The following is a 15,877-nucleotide window of genomic DNA, read 5'->3' as shown; positions in this document are numbered from 1 at the left end:
GCTTTCTTGTTGGGATTGTGCATGTAGAGTTGTATATGTCCTGAAAGTTTAATAATGTTGTTCTGGAGATTGCAGTTAGATTTCAGAAGAAAGTTCAGGATGCTGATATCTAGATTCCCTAACAACTATACTGCCTGTAGTCTGTAGGTGATTGATTTCCAAAGTCGCTTGTGGCACGTTTTCAACCAGAGTATCAGCTGGAGGTGTGCCTCTGATGTACTAGAGTGTATACTGATACCAGTGCATAAAAATATGGCTTGGGAGGCTGATCTCAGTGTCTGACTGTGCTTTGTCGGGTCCTGCTTTGTGTCTGTCCTGTCCTGCCTGAAGAGGTCTGCTGAGAGACATCTTCATTATGTGACTTCAGTTACTTGTGCAGTGTATGTGAACTGTTGATATGGTCCCCTTTTTCTTGCTGGTGTCCTTTGCACTGTGTTTTCCACTGAGTATAACTGTGGCAGCAATTAACAAATAATATTTAAATCCTTTTGTTAAGATATATTTTAGTTTGCTTCTTGTTCAAAAAGCCTTTCACACCTTCAGAACATGGAAATTGTATGGAAGTATAACACTGTCAATATCCGTGTGAGTTTACACTCAAACACTAAAAAGGTTGTAGGTTATTTTTGTTGTGTGTGTTGCTACAATCTAACCTAGAAATATTTTGGTTTTTTCCCCCTCCTTTTAAATCTAATTACATTTATGTTAACATCAGTGTTTCAGTAAATACTGCGAACAGCAGGATTTGGAAGATATGGGGGTTTATAATGCAACGTGAAGACTATACCTTAGGGAAATCTAAAGCAAGCAGCCAAATCCAGTTTCTAATTTAGTGGTAAAGCAAGTATGTAGTATTTAAAATCACAGTAGATAAGAAGCAATCTGACACCAGAAGCAAACAAGAAACAGCTCAAAGCCCTAATCACCTGATGTTTTCAGTCATTTTGGTCATCTTGGTTTTAAATCTATACATAAAATACATTCAAATCCATTACCGCAGAACTCCTGTTGGAAGTTTGGATATAAATACAAACTAGCAAAATGGCTGATGAATATAGAAGCCAGAGAGTTTAAAAAAAAAAAAAAAAAAAAAAAGAATGGAGAGGGGGAAAAAAAAAAAGACATTTGTCTTCTAAAACTTAACATTCCAGTTGACATCTAAGCATAGAAAGAGAGAATGGCTTGGCTCTCTGCTGAAAGTGATATGCTTATTTCTCTGTGGAAGAAGATACAACCTGAAATGAAATTGCTTGTTGTTTTAGAAGAACAGGAGATCCAGATCTTGATTGTGGTTTTGGTTGTTTTTTTCTTTTTTTGAGGAAGAAGGAAATGTATGCATTCATCGTGGAGGTTGCTGGCCCTGCCTGCAGCAGGGGGAGTTGGAGATTCATGATGCTTGAGGTTCCTTCCAACCTGGGCCATTCTGTGATTGTTGCTATACGAGTGGCACTATACAAGTGCATGTACTGTCTACTGTTGCCATCTGTTTGTGCTGACAAAGTTTTTGCAGCTCCCAGTATTCCCAAGCCAACCACTTCACAAAAGAAAAAAACATTTATTTGAAACTTATTTCAACTTGATTTTTTTTTTTTTTTTTTGCTTAAATTACTGCACTAGAAGTTAGAAGGGACTGAATGTGGAGCTTCAGTATCACTACCGAAAGATGTGCTCAAAGCATATATTTGAAACACCAAACAAGCATTGCCTAAAAGAAAACCCAAAAGCCAAAAACCAAAAAACAAACAAACAAAAAAACACCAAAAAAAACCCACCACCCCACAACACTGTAAAAGCTCCCCATGTTGCTTTCGCAACACGAGCTCTGTTGGGAGAAGCTGTCACAGCTGACACAGAGGGCAGGTACGTGGGGTGCCTCTTCAGATGCACCAATGGCCATGGCCATCTAGTTCAATTCTCAGTGAAGAGTTCAAGTTATGCTTTTTATTAGTGATTTAGTGGAGAAGTACTTGAAATTCAGACACATTGTAAACACATTTGTCCTTTCTTCTTTGTTTCCATACTGTTATTTTCACTGATTGCCTTGCTGTTTTCCCAGAGGTACTGTTGTCTTGTCCATTTCTCTTTGGATGCCTTGAAACATAATACTGAGTGAGGAGAAACACCAACAAAATCCATTCTTGTGGATGTTGGTAGGCTCTAGGAAGGAGCGGATACCCTGAGGGTAGGACAGAGATGATCTCATGCAATCTTCCCTACAGTTGGGATGTGTACATGGTTATTCTCACCCAGCTGCTGTTATTCATAGGCCTTACAGAGAACTAATCATCATGGAGACATTAAGTAGGATTGTCTAGAGTAATGAATGCTTGAGAAAGGAAAAGCTGAGAACCGACAGCTTCGTGCACTTGTTCCCCATGTGAAACTGTACTGAGTGTGTCAGTGTTGTCCCAGGTATCTGACTGCTTGGTATTAGGTGTTGGCCTTGGAGAACCTCTGCAGAAGGCAGCTCATCTTTCCCTAGAGAGGAGTGGCTGGCTGGTGCGTATATTAGTATTGGATTTGGAAAGGTTCTGTGCTTGAGGAGTTAAGCTAGAAGTTCTGACTACTAACTCCTTTCATTAGCATTTGAAAACTTAGATCTGGTTTTTAGTTATTTTCCCTCTATATTTATGGAATATAAATTTGCTTTGATTGCTCTTATGTGTGGCTATTGTCAGTAAGTGTTTATTTTAGCAGTGTATTAAAATTGTTTTTCTTTTCTTTTTATTTTGGACTTGCAGATTCCCCTGGAAAACAATTGGAGAACTCAGCCAGCAGTCAAGGAAACAACTTAGGGACCCCAAACAAAGCTGGAAGACTGAGTCATGCTTTTAAAGATCCCCGGCCAGGAAGGAAGACTGCAGTGGGACAAGTGACAAAAGGTTGTGATGAGTCAGAGAGTGATTTTGAATCAGATCCTCCCTCTCCTAAGAGTAGCGAGGAGGAAGAAGAACAAGAGGATGAGGAGGTCTTGCAAGGTGAGAATGGAGACTTCAATGATGACAATGATACAGAACCAGAGAATTTAGGCCACCGCCCTCTGCTCATGGACTCTGAGGAAGAGTTGGAAGAAGAGGAGGAGGAGAAGCAAAGTTCTGATTCTGAATCCGATCGTACCAAACAAAAATTTGTGGAAGGGCTCCCAAGCAGTAGATTCAGAAATGTTATGGGCAGCAGTGAAGTTAAAGAACCCAGCTTAATGCAAACGCCTGAGGTGCCAACTACTGTTGTCAAAGTGAGCCCTGGCCAAGAATTTGATGTGTTTGGGGCAGTGCCCTTTTTTTCTCTTCAGCCTCAGCCAACAGAGAAGGGGAACCAGGATGTCTCTTCTCAGACTGCATTTCCCAGCCTGAGCCAAGAGCAGGATGACTTTGATGTTTTCACCAAAGCTCCGTTCAGCAAAAAGGTGTCTCAGCAAGATGACCAGGTGGTGGGAACCAAAACACAGCTCTCACCCACCTCGCCACGGAGCGTTGATGTTTTTGGTTGCACCCCATTTCAGCCCTCTCTACTGCCCAAGATGAGTGGGAGTAAAGAGGACCTGTTTGGGCTGGTTCCTTTTGAAGAGATCGCTGGGAGTCAGCAGCAGCAGAAGGTAAAGCAACAGCGCAACCTGCAGAAGCTTTCATCCCGTCAGAGGCGCATGAAGCAGGAGGTCCCAAAGAACAATGGGAAGCGTCACCATGGCACCCCAACAACCACAAAGAAGACTTTGAAACCCAACTACCGCACTCCCGAGAGAGCCCGCAGGCACAAGAAAGCGGGCCGCAGGGACTCGCAGAGCAGCAATGAGTTCCTGACCATCTCTGACTCCAAAGAGAACATCAGTGTTTCACTGACGGACAGCAAAGACCGAACCAACCCTTTGCAGACAGATGAGAGTCTGCTGGATCCCTTTGGAGCCAAACCCTTCCACCCACCGGAACTGATGCGGCATCCTCAGCATCAGGGGTTTGGTGACAGCCGTGGGGATCATGGTGCAGTGGTAGTGGCTAGCAGGCCTCGGCAGAGCTCCTTGCTGGGACCGGTGCATGCTGGTGATGGGCTGAAAACAGATGATTTCGGTGCAGTCCCCTTTACAGAACTGGTTGTACAGAGTGCACAGAGTCAGCAGCAACAGGCACTAGAGTTGGATCCCTTTGGAGCAGCTCCATTTCCTTCGAAACAGTAAATGCTTCCAGCGGGTCCCTCCTTCCACCTCTCTGAGTTGCTTAGTAGTGAGTTCAATGAGCAGAATCATTTCTCTCTGATAGGGAGCTGGGCTGTACAGTTTATTCAAGTTAAAGAAGGCACGGCTGGCTTGCACGATGGAATGCAAAAGAAAGCAATTTTAAATTTTCTTTTGAGAGAAATTGAAAACTTTTGTTATGAAAGATGGCTCCCAGAACATAAAGAGAAGTGAGACATGAATTGGTGTCTGTTGCTGACTTTTGGACCTGGAAAATGTCATCCTGCACTTTTGCATCACCTTTTCAGCACTTGGCAATGTGCTGAAATGGAGGGAAGGGAAACAGGCAGAGATAACATGAAAAAGGTTTCCAAACTTATAGTTAGGCTGAAGGAACTGTGGTTCTTCTTTGTCTCAGTTGCACTAGACCTAAGAACCTAAACATACTAATATCCAGACTTATATGCTGGGAATAGTCAAGTCTTCACTTCCTAGATGAAAACTACCTTTGTTAATCATAAAATAATGAAGCTAGGTCATCAAGGAGCTGCAGCCCAGAATTTCAAAGCATTGCTGTGGCTTTGTACCTGGTAGACATCTATGCAGCTGCAGAGCTGAAAGGCAGATTATTTTTTGTGTGTGTGCCTAAATCTTCAATTTTATTTTTTACAGTAAGTGCCATTAATGTAATGTAAAATAGCAAACTGGAAGTCTAGAGTTAAAATGCAGATGCAGAGAACATAACAGTTTGTGAAATGGAATCTGAATGTAGAGGAGTAAACCAGCAGGGATGTAGCCAGTGTTTGCAGCACTTTTAAGACTACTCAGCACACTGGGGGAGAGGCTGGTGAGAAGGACATCTGGCATGGGTGGAGCATTTCAGAAGACTTGTACAGTTGACTGAAATGCACCATCGGTTTTATCTGATTACAAATTGGGGGTTGTGTCTGAAGATGCATTTTCTTTTCCTCTTGGATTTCTACCACAAAGAAAATGTGTGTTGTGTCCAAACTCATGTTGTTTTATAAAACGATAATTTTATGAAATGACTGTAACCTAACGTTTTCAACTTCTGATGGACCTGTTTCTGTATGTAAGTGTGTTGTTTTTGTTTTTGTTTTTTATGAAAGTTTTGCTAAATGCACTGAGCTTTGAAGAAACTTCTCTGGACCCGGCTTGGTTTCAGAAGCAGTAGCAGCAAGTAGTCTGCAGAATGCTGTTCCGTGCTGCAGCAGTAAGCTGCATTTCACACCGCAACGCCTTACCAGCAGGACTGCTGTCCTGCCACACAGTACCTCTAAGACATCGGGTGCACAGACATGGCTGAAAGCTTGGAGCTTGCAGTGCCAGTAGTGATGGGAAGGCAACGCGAACCGGCTTGTTGGAGAGATGCGGTTACCGTGTGTCGATGGTGACACCGTGTGCTTTGTAACTCCACTGCTTCACGACTCGAGCCGAGCCATGTACACTGGCTGCAGAGTGAGTGTACATCAGAGTGGTCCACTTTGCTTTGTTTCTATGGCAATCCTAAGGAAGTGGAAGGAGGCAGCTCCTCTGCTTGTCTTAGCTTTACGTCCTGCTCCACTGAATGTTGAAGAGCATTCCATGTTTATAAAAAGAGACCGTAAGAATTCATGGCTGATTCCTCCTGCCCTCCTCTCCTCACAGGATGTGAAGTGAAATATTGAGGGTTGTGCATTTTTTCTTCAAATTCTACTGCTGTTTAATGAGTTGTTTTGAAATTGGTGAGGGTAGGAAGTCGATCCCTTGAAATATTTGTTGAAAATGGCATGTTAAAGACAAATTCTTTTTCTCCTTTCAGAGCTGGTTTTGATAAAATGCTGCCTCCCTGGTCCTGGATTTTGAACTCATTCATATGTATCTGTACACTTGCAATTATCTTCCCTTTTTTTTCTTTCCTCTGACAAGGTGAAAAAGAAACTACAGCTCTGCTTGTTTAAGAATGACTTTTTCAGGCTTAGAAGTTAAGCTTTTAGGAGTATGTGAGTAGAAGTGTTTCAACTCTATTTGCACAGGAGTTTCTTAGGCTTTATTACTACTGTTCTCACCAGTTTGTTATTTTTTGTGTGTGCCAAAGGCTGTAAGAAGCGCACGCCGAGTCTGTAGCATTTTCTGATACTCAGGTTAACTGCGATTTTGTTGCTATGTGCGTGCTTATTAGCTGCCTTCCTGCAGTTTCCTTCTGAACTGTCACTATTCCGGCCTAAAGACAGCTGTTGGAACAGAATATTATGAAAAACGGGACAGATGGGTGGAAACAAAACAAGAATAAAGCAACAAGCAACTGACCCGCAGTCTTAAATACGGCCAGTCATCATTGGCACCATGCAGTTACTGCTTTCCTTGCTGGAAGAACAGCTTGAGGGTTGGCATGGCTGTTAGGTGCTTAGTGTGGGCTTCAATTAAGGTAAATTACAAGAAGAAAGAATCACATTTGATTTCTGTCTGATGACCTTGAAGTTTCAGGTTGAAGAGTGCAGCAGAATTTCTTTGTGTGGTGCATTTGTTTACTACTTTATTTTTTTGACAGAGGGCTCACACATGGTTTTATTACAGTACAGGGAAGCTGAAGTTGGATTGCGTACAATAACTGATAGGAGAGATGAAAGCAAACCTTAAACCCAAGTTACTCTGAAACTGGCATTGTGCCTCCAGCTGCCTCCGAGTTACAGCCAATGATACTTGCTTTCTCGTGGCCTTAATAAGCCTTGATCTTTGTACTTACATTTATGAAACTACTTTTTGCATACATGCAGTTTTTATGTTTCTTGAGTTAAAATGATTTTTTTCTCTCGTCTGAGATAAGTATGCTTCACTGCATCAACTTTGTGGTCTATTAAGTTTGCAGCCTGGGTTTAAGCTCCAACTATGGTTCAGCAGAGGCAAAGCATGGTACTGCTGGGGAACATAGTATCCTTTTACCTTTATTCAGCATGTAGATATCTCTACCTGTGTGCTTGTCGTTCCTGGAGTGTATTGTGACCTTACCTGAAATACTGGAAAGACCATGTGCACTTAGACTTGTACCATATGTCTGCGAAGATGATGATCACAAGGTAAGGAATTCACACTTCCCTTTCACCAGGAAATAGCAACAGGTTTTTAACAGTTCTTTCAGTCTGCTGAATGACTGAACCATAGACCTGTCAGAATCGGCTGCTTTGGGCAGTTTTTGTCAAAGGTACTAAGAAGCCCTTCATAGTTATGGTCACTGAAAGGAAGATAAGAGGGTGAGTTTCTCTGCAGACTCTCGATAGCCGTGAGATGTGCGGAATTGCTTTTGCTGACTTGTGTCACGTGGGACCTGCGAAAACCAACTTTCAAGGAAATAATTTTTAATCATTCTGGTTGTCCCAGTTAATAAAACTAAGTACTGTGAAAATAAGTTGGTATATTTGCTACTGTGAGAATAAGAGTTTATCTGGAGTTTTTTATACTATATAGTGTATTTTTATATATGAGAAATATATATAAAATATACACATGCTCGCACACATCGCACTGTGTTTTTAGTAACATTGCAGCCACAATCATTCTGATGAAACTAGGAAGAGTGAATAAGGGAAACCTGCAAGAGAAAAAAGTGCAAGGGGTGGCTGCTGAGTTACTTTTCTACAGCGCTTCTTTTCAAAGAAAAATTGAGGAAGTGGTGTGTATAGCTGAGTTTGTGACTAAGGCATCACCTAATATTAAAGAGCATAAAATCTATTTTAAAATTGCTGGCATTCAGCTTTTAAGTGCACTTTCCTGAACTACACTTCCATTTCTTGTTAGACTTCAAGTTTCTAAGCTTTTTTGTGTACCACTAAACAGAGTTTTGTGAAACTGATGTATGTCATAAATATTGCAGTTGTTAAATAAATAAACATGATAACAGTCACTTTGCAGATGTCCTTAAACATGGCATTATTAAGTACTCTCATTTAGGCTGTAAGCTATTCTATAAACAGTGTTGCTTCTCCTAGTTGCTTTTTGTGGCTGTAGGTTCCTGTTGATGTTTTTTAATGATGATTATATCAGCAGCCCACTATTGCCATCTCGGTTCAACTTGTTGATAATATATTAAGAATGTCCTTAGGTTCATTATTACTCCTTTAAGCCTTCCTGCTTTCAAAATGCTTTTGAAAGGACAGCTGCTAACTGAAGCTTTATCCCTTTTCAGGAGCCATAACTTTAATTTTCATTGCTAACTCCAGACTTAGTTCTGCACTCAATCTTACAGACATGTTTTTCACTTGATTTGACTCACTCTGCCAACTACTAGCCAGAGCAGCTTTTTGGTAACTGCTTCTACTGGTTTATTTCATATCTAAGCTGAAGAAAACCAACATTGTAGAAAGACTAGGAGCAGCAACAGAACATAGGTACAAAGTTGTAGCTCATTCATGGTTGTTCTGTCTTCTGCTTGTCACCCATTTCAAACATTGCGTGCAGCAATTCACGTGTCATCTGAGTTCTCTGTTAAAAGTGTTACAAGTAAACATCCAATGAACCAAAATTTATTTACAGGCTCAGTATTTACAGAAAAGGCCATCATGCAGTTTAATAAATTTTGTCAGGATAATAAAAACGTACAACTTAACAATCTTTTCTTATCCAGTGAAAACTGCTACAGTAGTAAGTTTGGAAAAAAAAAATTAGCAAATTGTAAAATAAGTATGTTTTCAGTACACAGTCACAGATTCCTCAAATGTTATTATTCACTTGTGTATTCACAATGTAACACTGAAAACAAGCTTTAACAATTGCAGGATCCTTGTCACACTTTAGCAGCAGTCATTAGTGCACTTCAAATTTGCTTTACTGTCAAGTTTTTTAAAAAAAAATAAATAATCAGTGTTTATACTGGAAGGCTCAGAAGACTGGGATTTGAACTTCAAATGCATTTAGTTCTTTCCAATAACTGTTTCTGGAGCTGGGAAGAAAAAAATCACTTAAGCTCAGTGAGGATTTGGTGACAGCGTTGCTCTCCAGCGTACCAGCAGAAGAGGAAGGGTCCTGCCTCCTCCATGCCTGGTACAAGGTAAATACTTGTCAGTAAATGACTATCACTGTTCCCTTGGCACGTTCCCTGTGTAGAAGGCTGAGGGGAGCTGGGAATGTTTTGCCCAGGACAGAGGCAACTTCGGTGGGACCGAACAGCACCCTGCCAGCCTCTAGGCTGGCACCCACTGAGCTTCATGCTGAGCACCAGGTATCTAACAACCTGCATAGCTCGTGTCTCTTTAGTGTTGGCATTAAACCAAGACATGGTTTAACTGCAGACTATAAAAACCCAAGGTTGTCTTTACTGCAGAAAGCAAATGGCAATAAATCACTTCAGCTAATGAAGTGTTGGAAGTACAGCAGGAGTCATTAAAAGGCCGAAGTTCAGTGGCTTGAAGTCATAGCAGTCTTACTACTCTGGGCTTGTTAATTACACCTACTAAAAGAACATGTAACTTACAAAAAAAAATCCTTTGCACTTCTACTAATTCCAGGGTAACAGCAAGTGTAAGACTACTCCTGAAATATTTCAGAACACTATTCAGAAGCACCAGAGTGGTGCAGAGAGATTTGTTGAAGTAATGGCACCACCTATACTTGAGGACACAATTTAAGATTTGAAATCAAGATAGATATGGTAGATAACATCCATCTCCCAGAAAAAGGGAAACAACTAGAAAAGTACAATACTCCACTGAATTTGACATTACACATTACTGTCCTGATGTTGAAGTGTACACACATCACTTAGACAATGATTCTGAAGGATGCAGCACCCTGTACCAATGCAGTTTAGAGCCAAGACCAGCCACTCAGTTAATCAGAGTTCTAAAAGCACTCTACTCCTGGGAGTGTGTCCTTTTGTTCTGTACTGCAACAAAACCTGAAGACATGGCATATGGGCCTGCTAGCTTAGCAATGGTATGCAATTCTGTTGTTTGTATTTACGAAGCAGGAAAATAATGCAGTGCTCCAAATGCTTAGTTCTACAGCCCACCTTTTTGTTGTCCCACTCTAAGAAAGACCTGCTTTGTACTTGATTGCAGAGCAGGAAATGATGAGAAGGAAATGAATCTCAGATCTCAGAGAGAACGGCCTCAAGTTGTGCCAGGGGAGATTCAGGTTGGATGTTAGGAAATACTTCTTCTCTGAGACAGTGGTCAGGTGCTGGAATGGGCTGCCCAGAGAGGTGGTGGAGTCACTGACCCTGGAGGTGTTCAGGAGATGTTCAGATGTTGAGATATTGAGATCCAGGCAATGCTGCTTTTTCCCCCAGCATTCCTGTTAATGTATCATCTCAGTGAGTAGGGTAACAGTCCAGAAGTTGGAAAGGAACTGCCTTAGTGCTTACTTTCATGGTTCTGCATATTTGTAAGGTTCAGGCTCCTGTAGTCAGAAGTTTCATTGCAGTGCCTCTGAAAGGCAGTTGAGGAAAGAAAAACTGTCAGTTATTACGCATAGGAAACATTAACTCTTACCTAACTGCCCCAGATCCCATGCATATTAGACTAAAAAAAAACTGACAAAAACATTAAGAAAAAGCTGCATATAAACAAATGTTGATAAGTGCTTGCAACTGTTGTCAGACAGAGCTGTTAGGGACCTAGCAGTGATTTGTCCAGCCTGCTCTAAAACCCTGCTTGAGGGCACTGCAGACTCACATAACGCAGCAGCCTGCCTGCTATCAAAGTAGCCGTTTGCTTATTCACAAGGAAACATTACACTAGTAAGCATTTTCTCTGGGGGAGCTAATTAAATTAATGGAACCAACTAATGGAACATTGTGACATGCTGAAAACAAGATTACTTAACTCTCTACTTGTTAAAATCTCATGTTCCCACAAGCACAAAGGCTATACCTTCACTCACAAGTCCACGCTATGCTCAGGACAGGGCTTGCTGTGTCGGTACTGCATGATGTACACTGCAGACTGGTGCCACCAGTACAACATCACTACTGCAAGGATGTGCCATATTTGGTGACTAGAGCCGAGGTAGTTGAGCTGTCCTGTGGGGAACAAAAACAGGAAGCAGTTGTTAAATCTGCATTAACTCATGAAAGGCAAGCAGCAGGCAGTCTATTCCCAAGCTCAGTCACATGTTCAGCTGGCTGGGAGACAGTCAAGTTCTTTAATGAAGAACAAAAGTCACCTGCTTTCTTTTGACTGAAGTGCACATCAAGTTTGAGTTCTTTTGGTGCCAATGCACGCTAAGTAGAACATAATCAACTGTACTCTCATCAAAAATTCAGGACTCGCAGGAAAGACTGTGACACTGCAGGAAGCTCAACTGCAGAAAAACACAACAGAATTTCATACCTGGAAAGTATCTTTCTGGAACTTTGGAAATATAGAAGAGAAATGCTACAGCAGCAATGAAATACATGACAACCACACGTGGAGCAAACTCCTGCAAAAGAAAAGGAAGCTTTCTTACTCTGCTCTAAGGTAAAAAATATTTTAAAATAATAATTTCAAAGTACATTTAAAAGAAAACAAAAGGTGTGACAAAATGGAATATTATTTTGCTGCTCACATTATCTATTGAGTAGAACAGAATCCAATTGAGAAACAAATGCCAAAACTTGTAAAAAGTCTGAATGGAAGGCCACAGGAATATTACAGATTAGACTGTAAGTAACCACACTAGCTGCTGGAAAGCAACCCACTCACTTGACCAGTTTTTTTGTTTGTTTGTTTTCAATAACAGAACGTTTTATTGCTGAAAGCAGAGCATTTTCTCTGAAGTGTGGAAGCAAAATGAGTATCACATCTACCATTCTGCTCTATCAGGACAAACTAATTGACTAACTGGAAAAAGCAGGGGCAGCAATGATTGCTTGCCTACTTGACTTTTACAAAGTGAGTGTTTCAGTACCTTGTCTGAAGACTGCATTTATTACCAGTGCTGCTCTTCCAAATTCAGCAGTAGCTCTGGACCAGGCTAAATCAGCATCCTAGAAGACAGTCCTCCTGAAGTGCCAATCTTAAGAACTTTCACAGGCAGTCACTTGCTATGAAAGCAAAGGTTTTTTTCAGTTCTGTTAGAGCCCTGGCTAATGGCTGTGATTCCTGGGGGAATGTTTTAAACCTTGGGGCACATTCACCTTCTTTAACAGTGCTGTACTTCCTGTTTTTCAGAGCTGAGTAACCTTTACCATAGTGGTAAAGCAAGAGAGGGAAATCAGTTTGGTAACTTAACAGTGATATTAAACAAATTATGTGTGAGAGACAGAAGGCTGTGTAGGCAAATGTCGATTTTGCCACCAACCCAGGGCACAGAAGAGGAAGAACTTCCCACCCATGTCTCCTGGTTCACCTCACCTCTGCAACCTGTGCATCCTGACTGACTGCTTCCCACTCGCCTGCTGACTCAGCTCTCTGCTCCTGCTCCTTGCCCTGAGGTGTGCAAGGGTGCGTCCGACCTGCACACACTGCTCTGCCCCTCAGGCAAGCACAACGTCGTGGTCATGTTTGCATCCAGGTGGGTCTTCTCACAGTTCAACTTTAAATCACTGAAACAGACTTCATCTATTCAACCTGTTGATTGGCTTTCCATAAATCTGAGCGTTCCAAAGGAATCCTGTGCTTTAAGAAATCGTCACTAGCTCTACTTCTCCCTCATTTCCAAAATGAGACCGAGGGAAGATGCTAAGTGCAAAGCAAAAGTAAATCTTATTTCCGTATTATTGTCTTTTACCTGTACAATAGCTGCACCAATGCCACCGTTGAGTGAAACCCAGTGGATAGTAGGAATAATGCCGTATCCAGACACTGAGCAAAAGATGATGGAGCGCAGCCTGCGCCACTGCTGTGTGAGGTAATTGGGATGAATCTGAACAAAAAATACTGCCAAGATCATTGCCAGCACAGTGATTAAGTACACCTGACGCCAGTACTGAGAAAAAAGAAATACAATTAAGTTTGTATGTTTGCTCATCTGAGGTAAACTCTGGGTAGAAAATCTATGTTACTAAACACAAAGATTTAAAATGTTCTCGTCCCTTCTGTGACCACAAATGACAGTGCTTGAATCAGGGTGTTCTTAGTAATCCAGTGAAGGGGAAGATGCTCTTACTTCACATCTATTTCACACGCTTCACCAAAACATGTATTAAACATAACTCTGTTATAACTACTTTAACTACCAGATCAATACTTTCCTGTACAGGGAGCACAGAAGGTATAAAAGTTTAGAATTCCAAAGCGATTTAAGCTTGTTTCCGCCCCATATAAATGCTGGGAGGAACATCCCATTATGGGCCTCATGCCTTTGACAAAGACAGGACCTGTAAAGTTCACACTGACTTTATAATAATTTAAATATTGTCTTGAGGCTTGTGCAATTGACAGCTTAAAAGGAATCTCTTAATCTTCTACTTCTGCAAGCAAAGTTCTGCACCTGTCCCCTGCCAAATGTGCCACCTGGACACCATGTGACAAAGCCCTTTCCCAACACGTGGAAACCATGGTGATGGGACCACAGAAACAAGTGACTCAGACTTACTTTACTACAATAAAATGCATAAAACACGCCTGATACGTAGCAGCCTAGGATACCAATGGAAATTCCTGCGTAATCTAATGCCATCCATCGTCGGCTGGTCTTCTCTGAGCGATGACAACAGAAGAGATGATATCCTACTGAGCAAAGCATACAGACCTACACAAATATATCAAAACAAGGACACATTAATTTCTTGGTAACAGACGGGGATTAATGGGGATTAAGCTTCAACTCTGAAGCTTAAGAGTCCAAAAGTAACCTGTTACATGTTCTACAGAACTACTTGGTGTAGACAGCTATGAGTTCTGCTCATAATCAGTGGAAACTAGCATAACCTCTTTTGCAGATGAAACACAAAACTTTGCAAGACTTGATAACCACAGGCTGCAGCTAAGGAAACGAGGGTACTGAGGGTACAAAAGTGTGCCAGTGCATATAGGAGCAGGGCCCACCTGCCCAAGTATGACCAAGATGAATTCAGTATGGTCCAGCTACAACAAGCAGAAACCAAAGCTCAAATCCTCGAATACCAGCACTCTGCAGCTTTGCTGAGGGTACACAGAAGTGACTAACCTCTGACACGCAGTACACTGACTTGGCTTCTTGGCTGGCATCAATTTTTTTCCCCCTGAGAAACAGAATCATAGAATATCTAGAGTTGAAGGGGATCCATAAACATCATTACATCCAACTCCTGGGTCCACACAGAACCACCTGAAGTCCAAACCCTATGTCTGAAAGCATTGTTCAGGTGCTTCTTGAACTCTTGACAGTTGTGTAAAATGCACAAGAACCCCAAGTCCAGCTGTATAATAACATCAAAGAATCATCCAGGTTGGAAAAGACCTCTAAGGTCATCTAGTTCAGCCATTGGCCCTATCCCACCTTATCAGTTGCTCAGCATCACAGCTCCACATATCTTGACCACCACCAGGGATGCTGACCCTATCACCTCGCAGTGCCAATGCCTCACCACTGTTTCTGAGAAGAAAGGTTTCCCAGTATCCAACCTGAACCTCTCCTGGCGCAACTTGAGGCCATTACCTCCTGTGCTACTGCTGTTATGTAGAAAGGGCCGATCCCCTACCTCATTACAATAACCTCCTTTCATGCAGCTGCAGAAAGCAGAGAGGTCTCCCCTAAGCCTCCTCTTCCCACACTAAACTATCCCAGCACCTCATCTTGTTAATATTCGTGCAGCTGGCCTCACCCCATTAATCCACAGCTGGTTTTTGTGCTCGAGCTGGTGATCAAACCGTCGCCATCCGCGGGCACAGCGCTGGACACAATGCCCAGCAGAAACCAGAACACAAAGCCTCGGCCTGCCCAGCCGGCGTTCTGCAGCCTCTCCTATGCCAGCCATGCTTCGTTCTTATAAGAAACGGTTCAAAATCAGCTCGGCCCCCGAGCCCATCTACCGCACGGCGCACAGCACGGCACCCCACCTGGAAGCAGAAGAGGCAGACGGCGCAGATGACGAAGTCCTCGCGGGCGGCGCGGGCGGCGGGCAGCACGACGGTCAGGTCGCGGATTCCAAGCGTGAAGAAGAGCAGGAAGCCCAGCAGGTGGCTCCAGATGTTGACGCTCTCGTTGGAGAGGATAAAGAGGCTGCGGGGAGACGCGGCGGGGCTGAGCGGGGCTCCGAGGCCCCGACCCGGCCCCGGGGACGGCCGTACCTGCGGAGGCAGAGGCGCGAGGGCAGGTAGGCGCGGTAGCCGTCGGTGATGTAGGGGTTGTCCCTCAGGAAGACGGGGATCTGCTCGTAGGTGTACAGACGGATGCCGCGCGGCAGCAGCACGGGCCAGTACTGGTAGCCGCCCAGCTCGATGTAGTGCGCGCTGCGCAGCAGCTTCTGCTGCATCCTGCCCGCCCCGCATCGGCACGCGGCCCTCCGACCCCGCCACGGCACCGCGCAAAGCCCGGCCGGCCCGGCTCGCGCACACCACGTTGCGGCGCTTTGCAACGGGTGGCTGGCGCGGGGAGATGACGTCAGAGCAAGGCGGAGTGCCCTGAGGTGCGCGGTGCTGCCGTCTGCTGGCCGGCGTCGGTCAGCGTCAGGCAGTCGCGCTTCGAAGGGAGGGAGCTATCTCCCTTCTAAGACGAGCCAGTCCTTTCAGAAGGATCGGAACGTGGCAGACCTGTAAGCAAAACGGGCCCAAAAGAGGCAATACAAAGTTTTAAAGTGCTGAGAGCCCT

At 43.3% G+C, this 15,877-nt stretch overlaps 2 protein-coding genes across 5 annotated transcripts in view; one reads left to right on the top strand and one right to left on the bottom strand.

The window, feature by feature from the left end:
• The window catches only part of BMP2K (BMP2 inducible kinase), a 55,362-nt gene extending 47,293 nt beyond the window's left edge, over positions 1–8,069 (top strand). For both annotated transcript variants that reach the window (XM_052683009.1, XM_052683008.1), the window contains one exon: positions 2,742–8,069. In XM_052683009.1, coding sequence (XP_052538969.1) covers positions 2,742–4,171 — 1,430 coding nt within the window. In that variant the 3' untranslated portion in view covers positions 4,172–8,069. The remainder of the gene's footprint in view (positions 1–2,741) is intronic.
• Positions 8,070–8,672: 603 nt separating this feature from the next.
• Positions 8,673–15,657, bottom strand: PAQR3 (progestin and adipoQ receptor family member 3). 3 transcript variants are annotated; one of them, XM_052683015.1, is made up of 7 exons: positions 15,358–15,652; positions 15,127–15,289; positions 13,682–13,837; positions 12,875–13,072; positions 11,494–11,584; positions 11,035–11,183; positions 8,673–10,590 (listed from the first exon to the last, which is right to left on the bottom strand). In XM_052683015.1, the coding sequence occupies exons 1-6, from the start codon at positions 15,540–15,542 to the stop codon at positions 11,041–11,043; spliced, it is 936 nt and encodes a 311-aa protein (XP_052538975.1). In that variant the 5' UTR covers positions 15,543–15,652; the 3' UTR covers positions 8,673–10,590; positions 11,035–11,040. The 3 variants fall into 3 exon arrangements, 2 of the variants coding, with proteins under 2 accessions (XP_052538975.1, XP_052538976.1); XM_052683016.1 differs by lacking the exons at positions 15,127–15,289; positions 15,358–15,652 and adding an exon at positions 14,255–15,120; XR_008206816.1 differs by lacking the exon at positions 8,673–10,590 and having other exon boundaries at positions 11,165–11,183; positions 12,053–13,072; positions 15,358–15,657.
• Between the last annotated feature and the right edge of the window lie 220 nt (positions 15,658–15,877).

The sequence above is a fragment of the Tympanuchus pallidicinctus genome, unplaced genomic scaffold (genome assembly GCF_026119805.1).
Source record: "Tympanuchus pallidicinctus isolate F22 unplaced genomic scaffold, pur_lepc_1.0 scaffold2, whole genome shotgun sequence".
NCBI classification, from domain to species: Eukaryota; Metazoa; Chordata; class Aves; order Galliformes; family Phasianidae; genus Tympanuchus; species Tympanuchus pallidicinctus.
Note: the sequence above shows the minus strand (reverse complement) of the source record. Positions and strands in the feature narration are given on the sequence as shown.

What these genes read in the sequence shown, in the direction of transcription:
- PAQR3 (XM_052683015.1), bottom strand. Translation starts at nt 15,542, where the DNA reads ATGCAGCAGAAGCTGCTGCGCAGCGCGCACTACATCGAGCTGGGCGGC. An exon ending in ATGCATTTTATTGTAGTAAA is followed by an intron (nt 13,073 to 13,681) that starts GTAAGTCTGAGT and finishes CTTTTTTCTCAG; the next exon opens with TACTGGCGTCAGGTGTACTT. An exon ending in TTGGTGCAGCTATTGTACAG is followed by an intron (nt 11,585 to 12,874) that starts GTAAAAGACAAT and finishes TTTCTTTTGCAG; the next exon opens with GAGTTTGCTCCACGTGTGGT.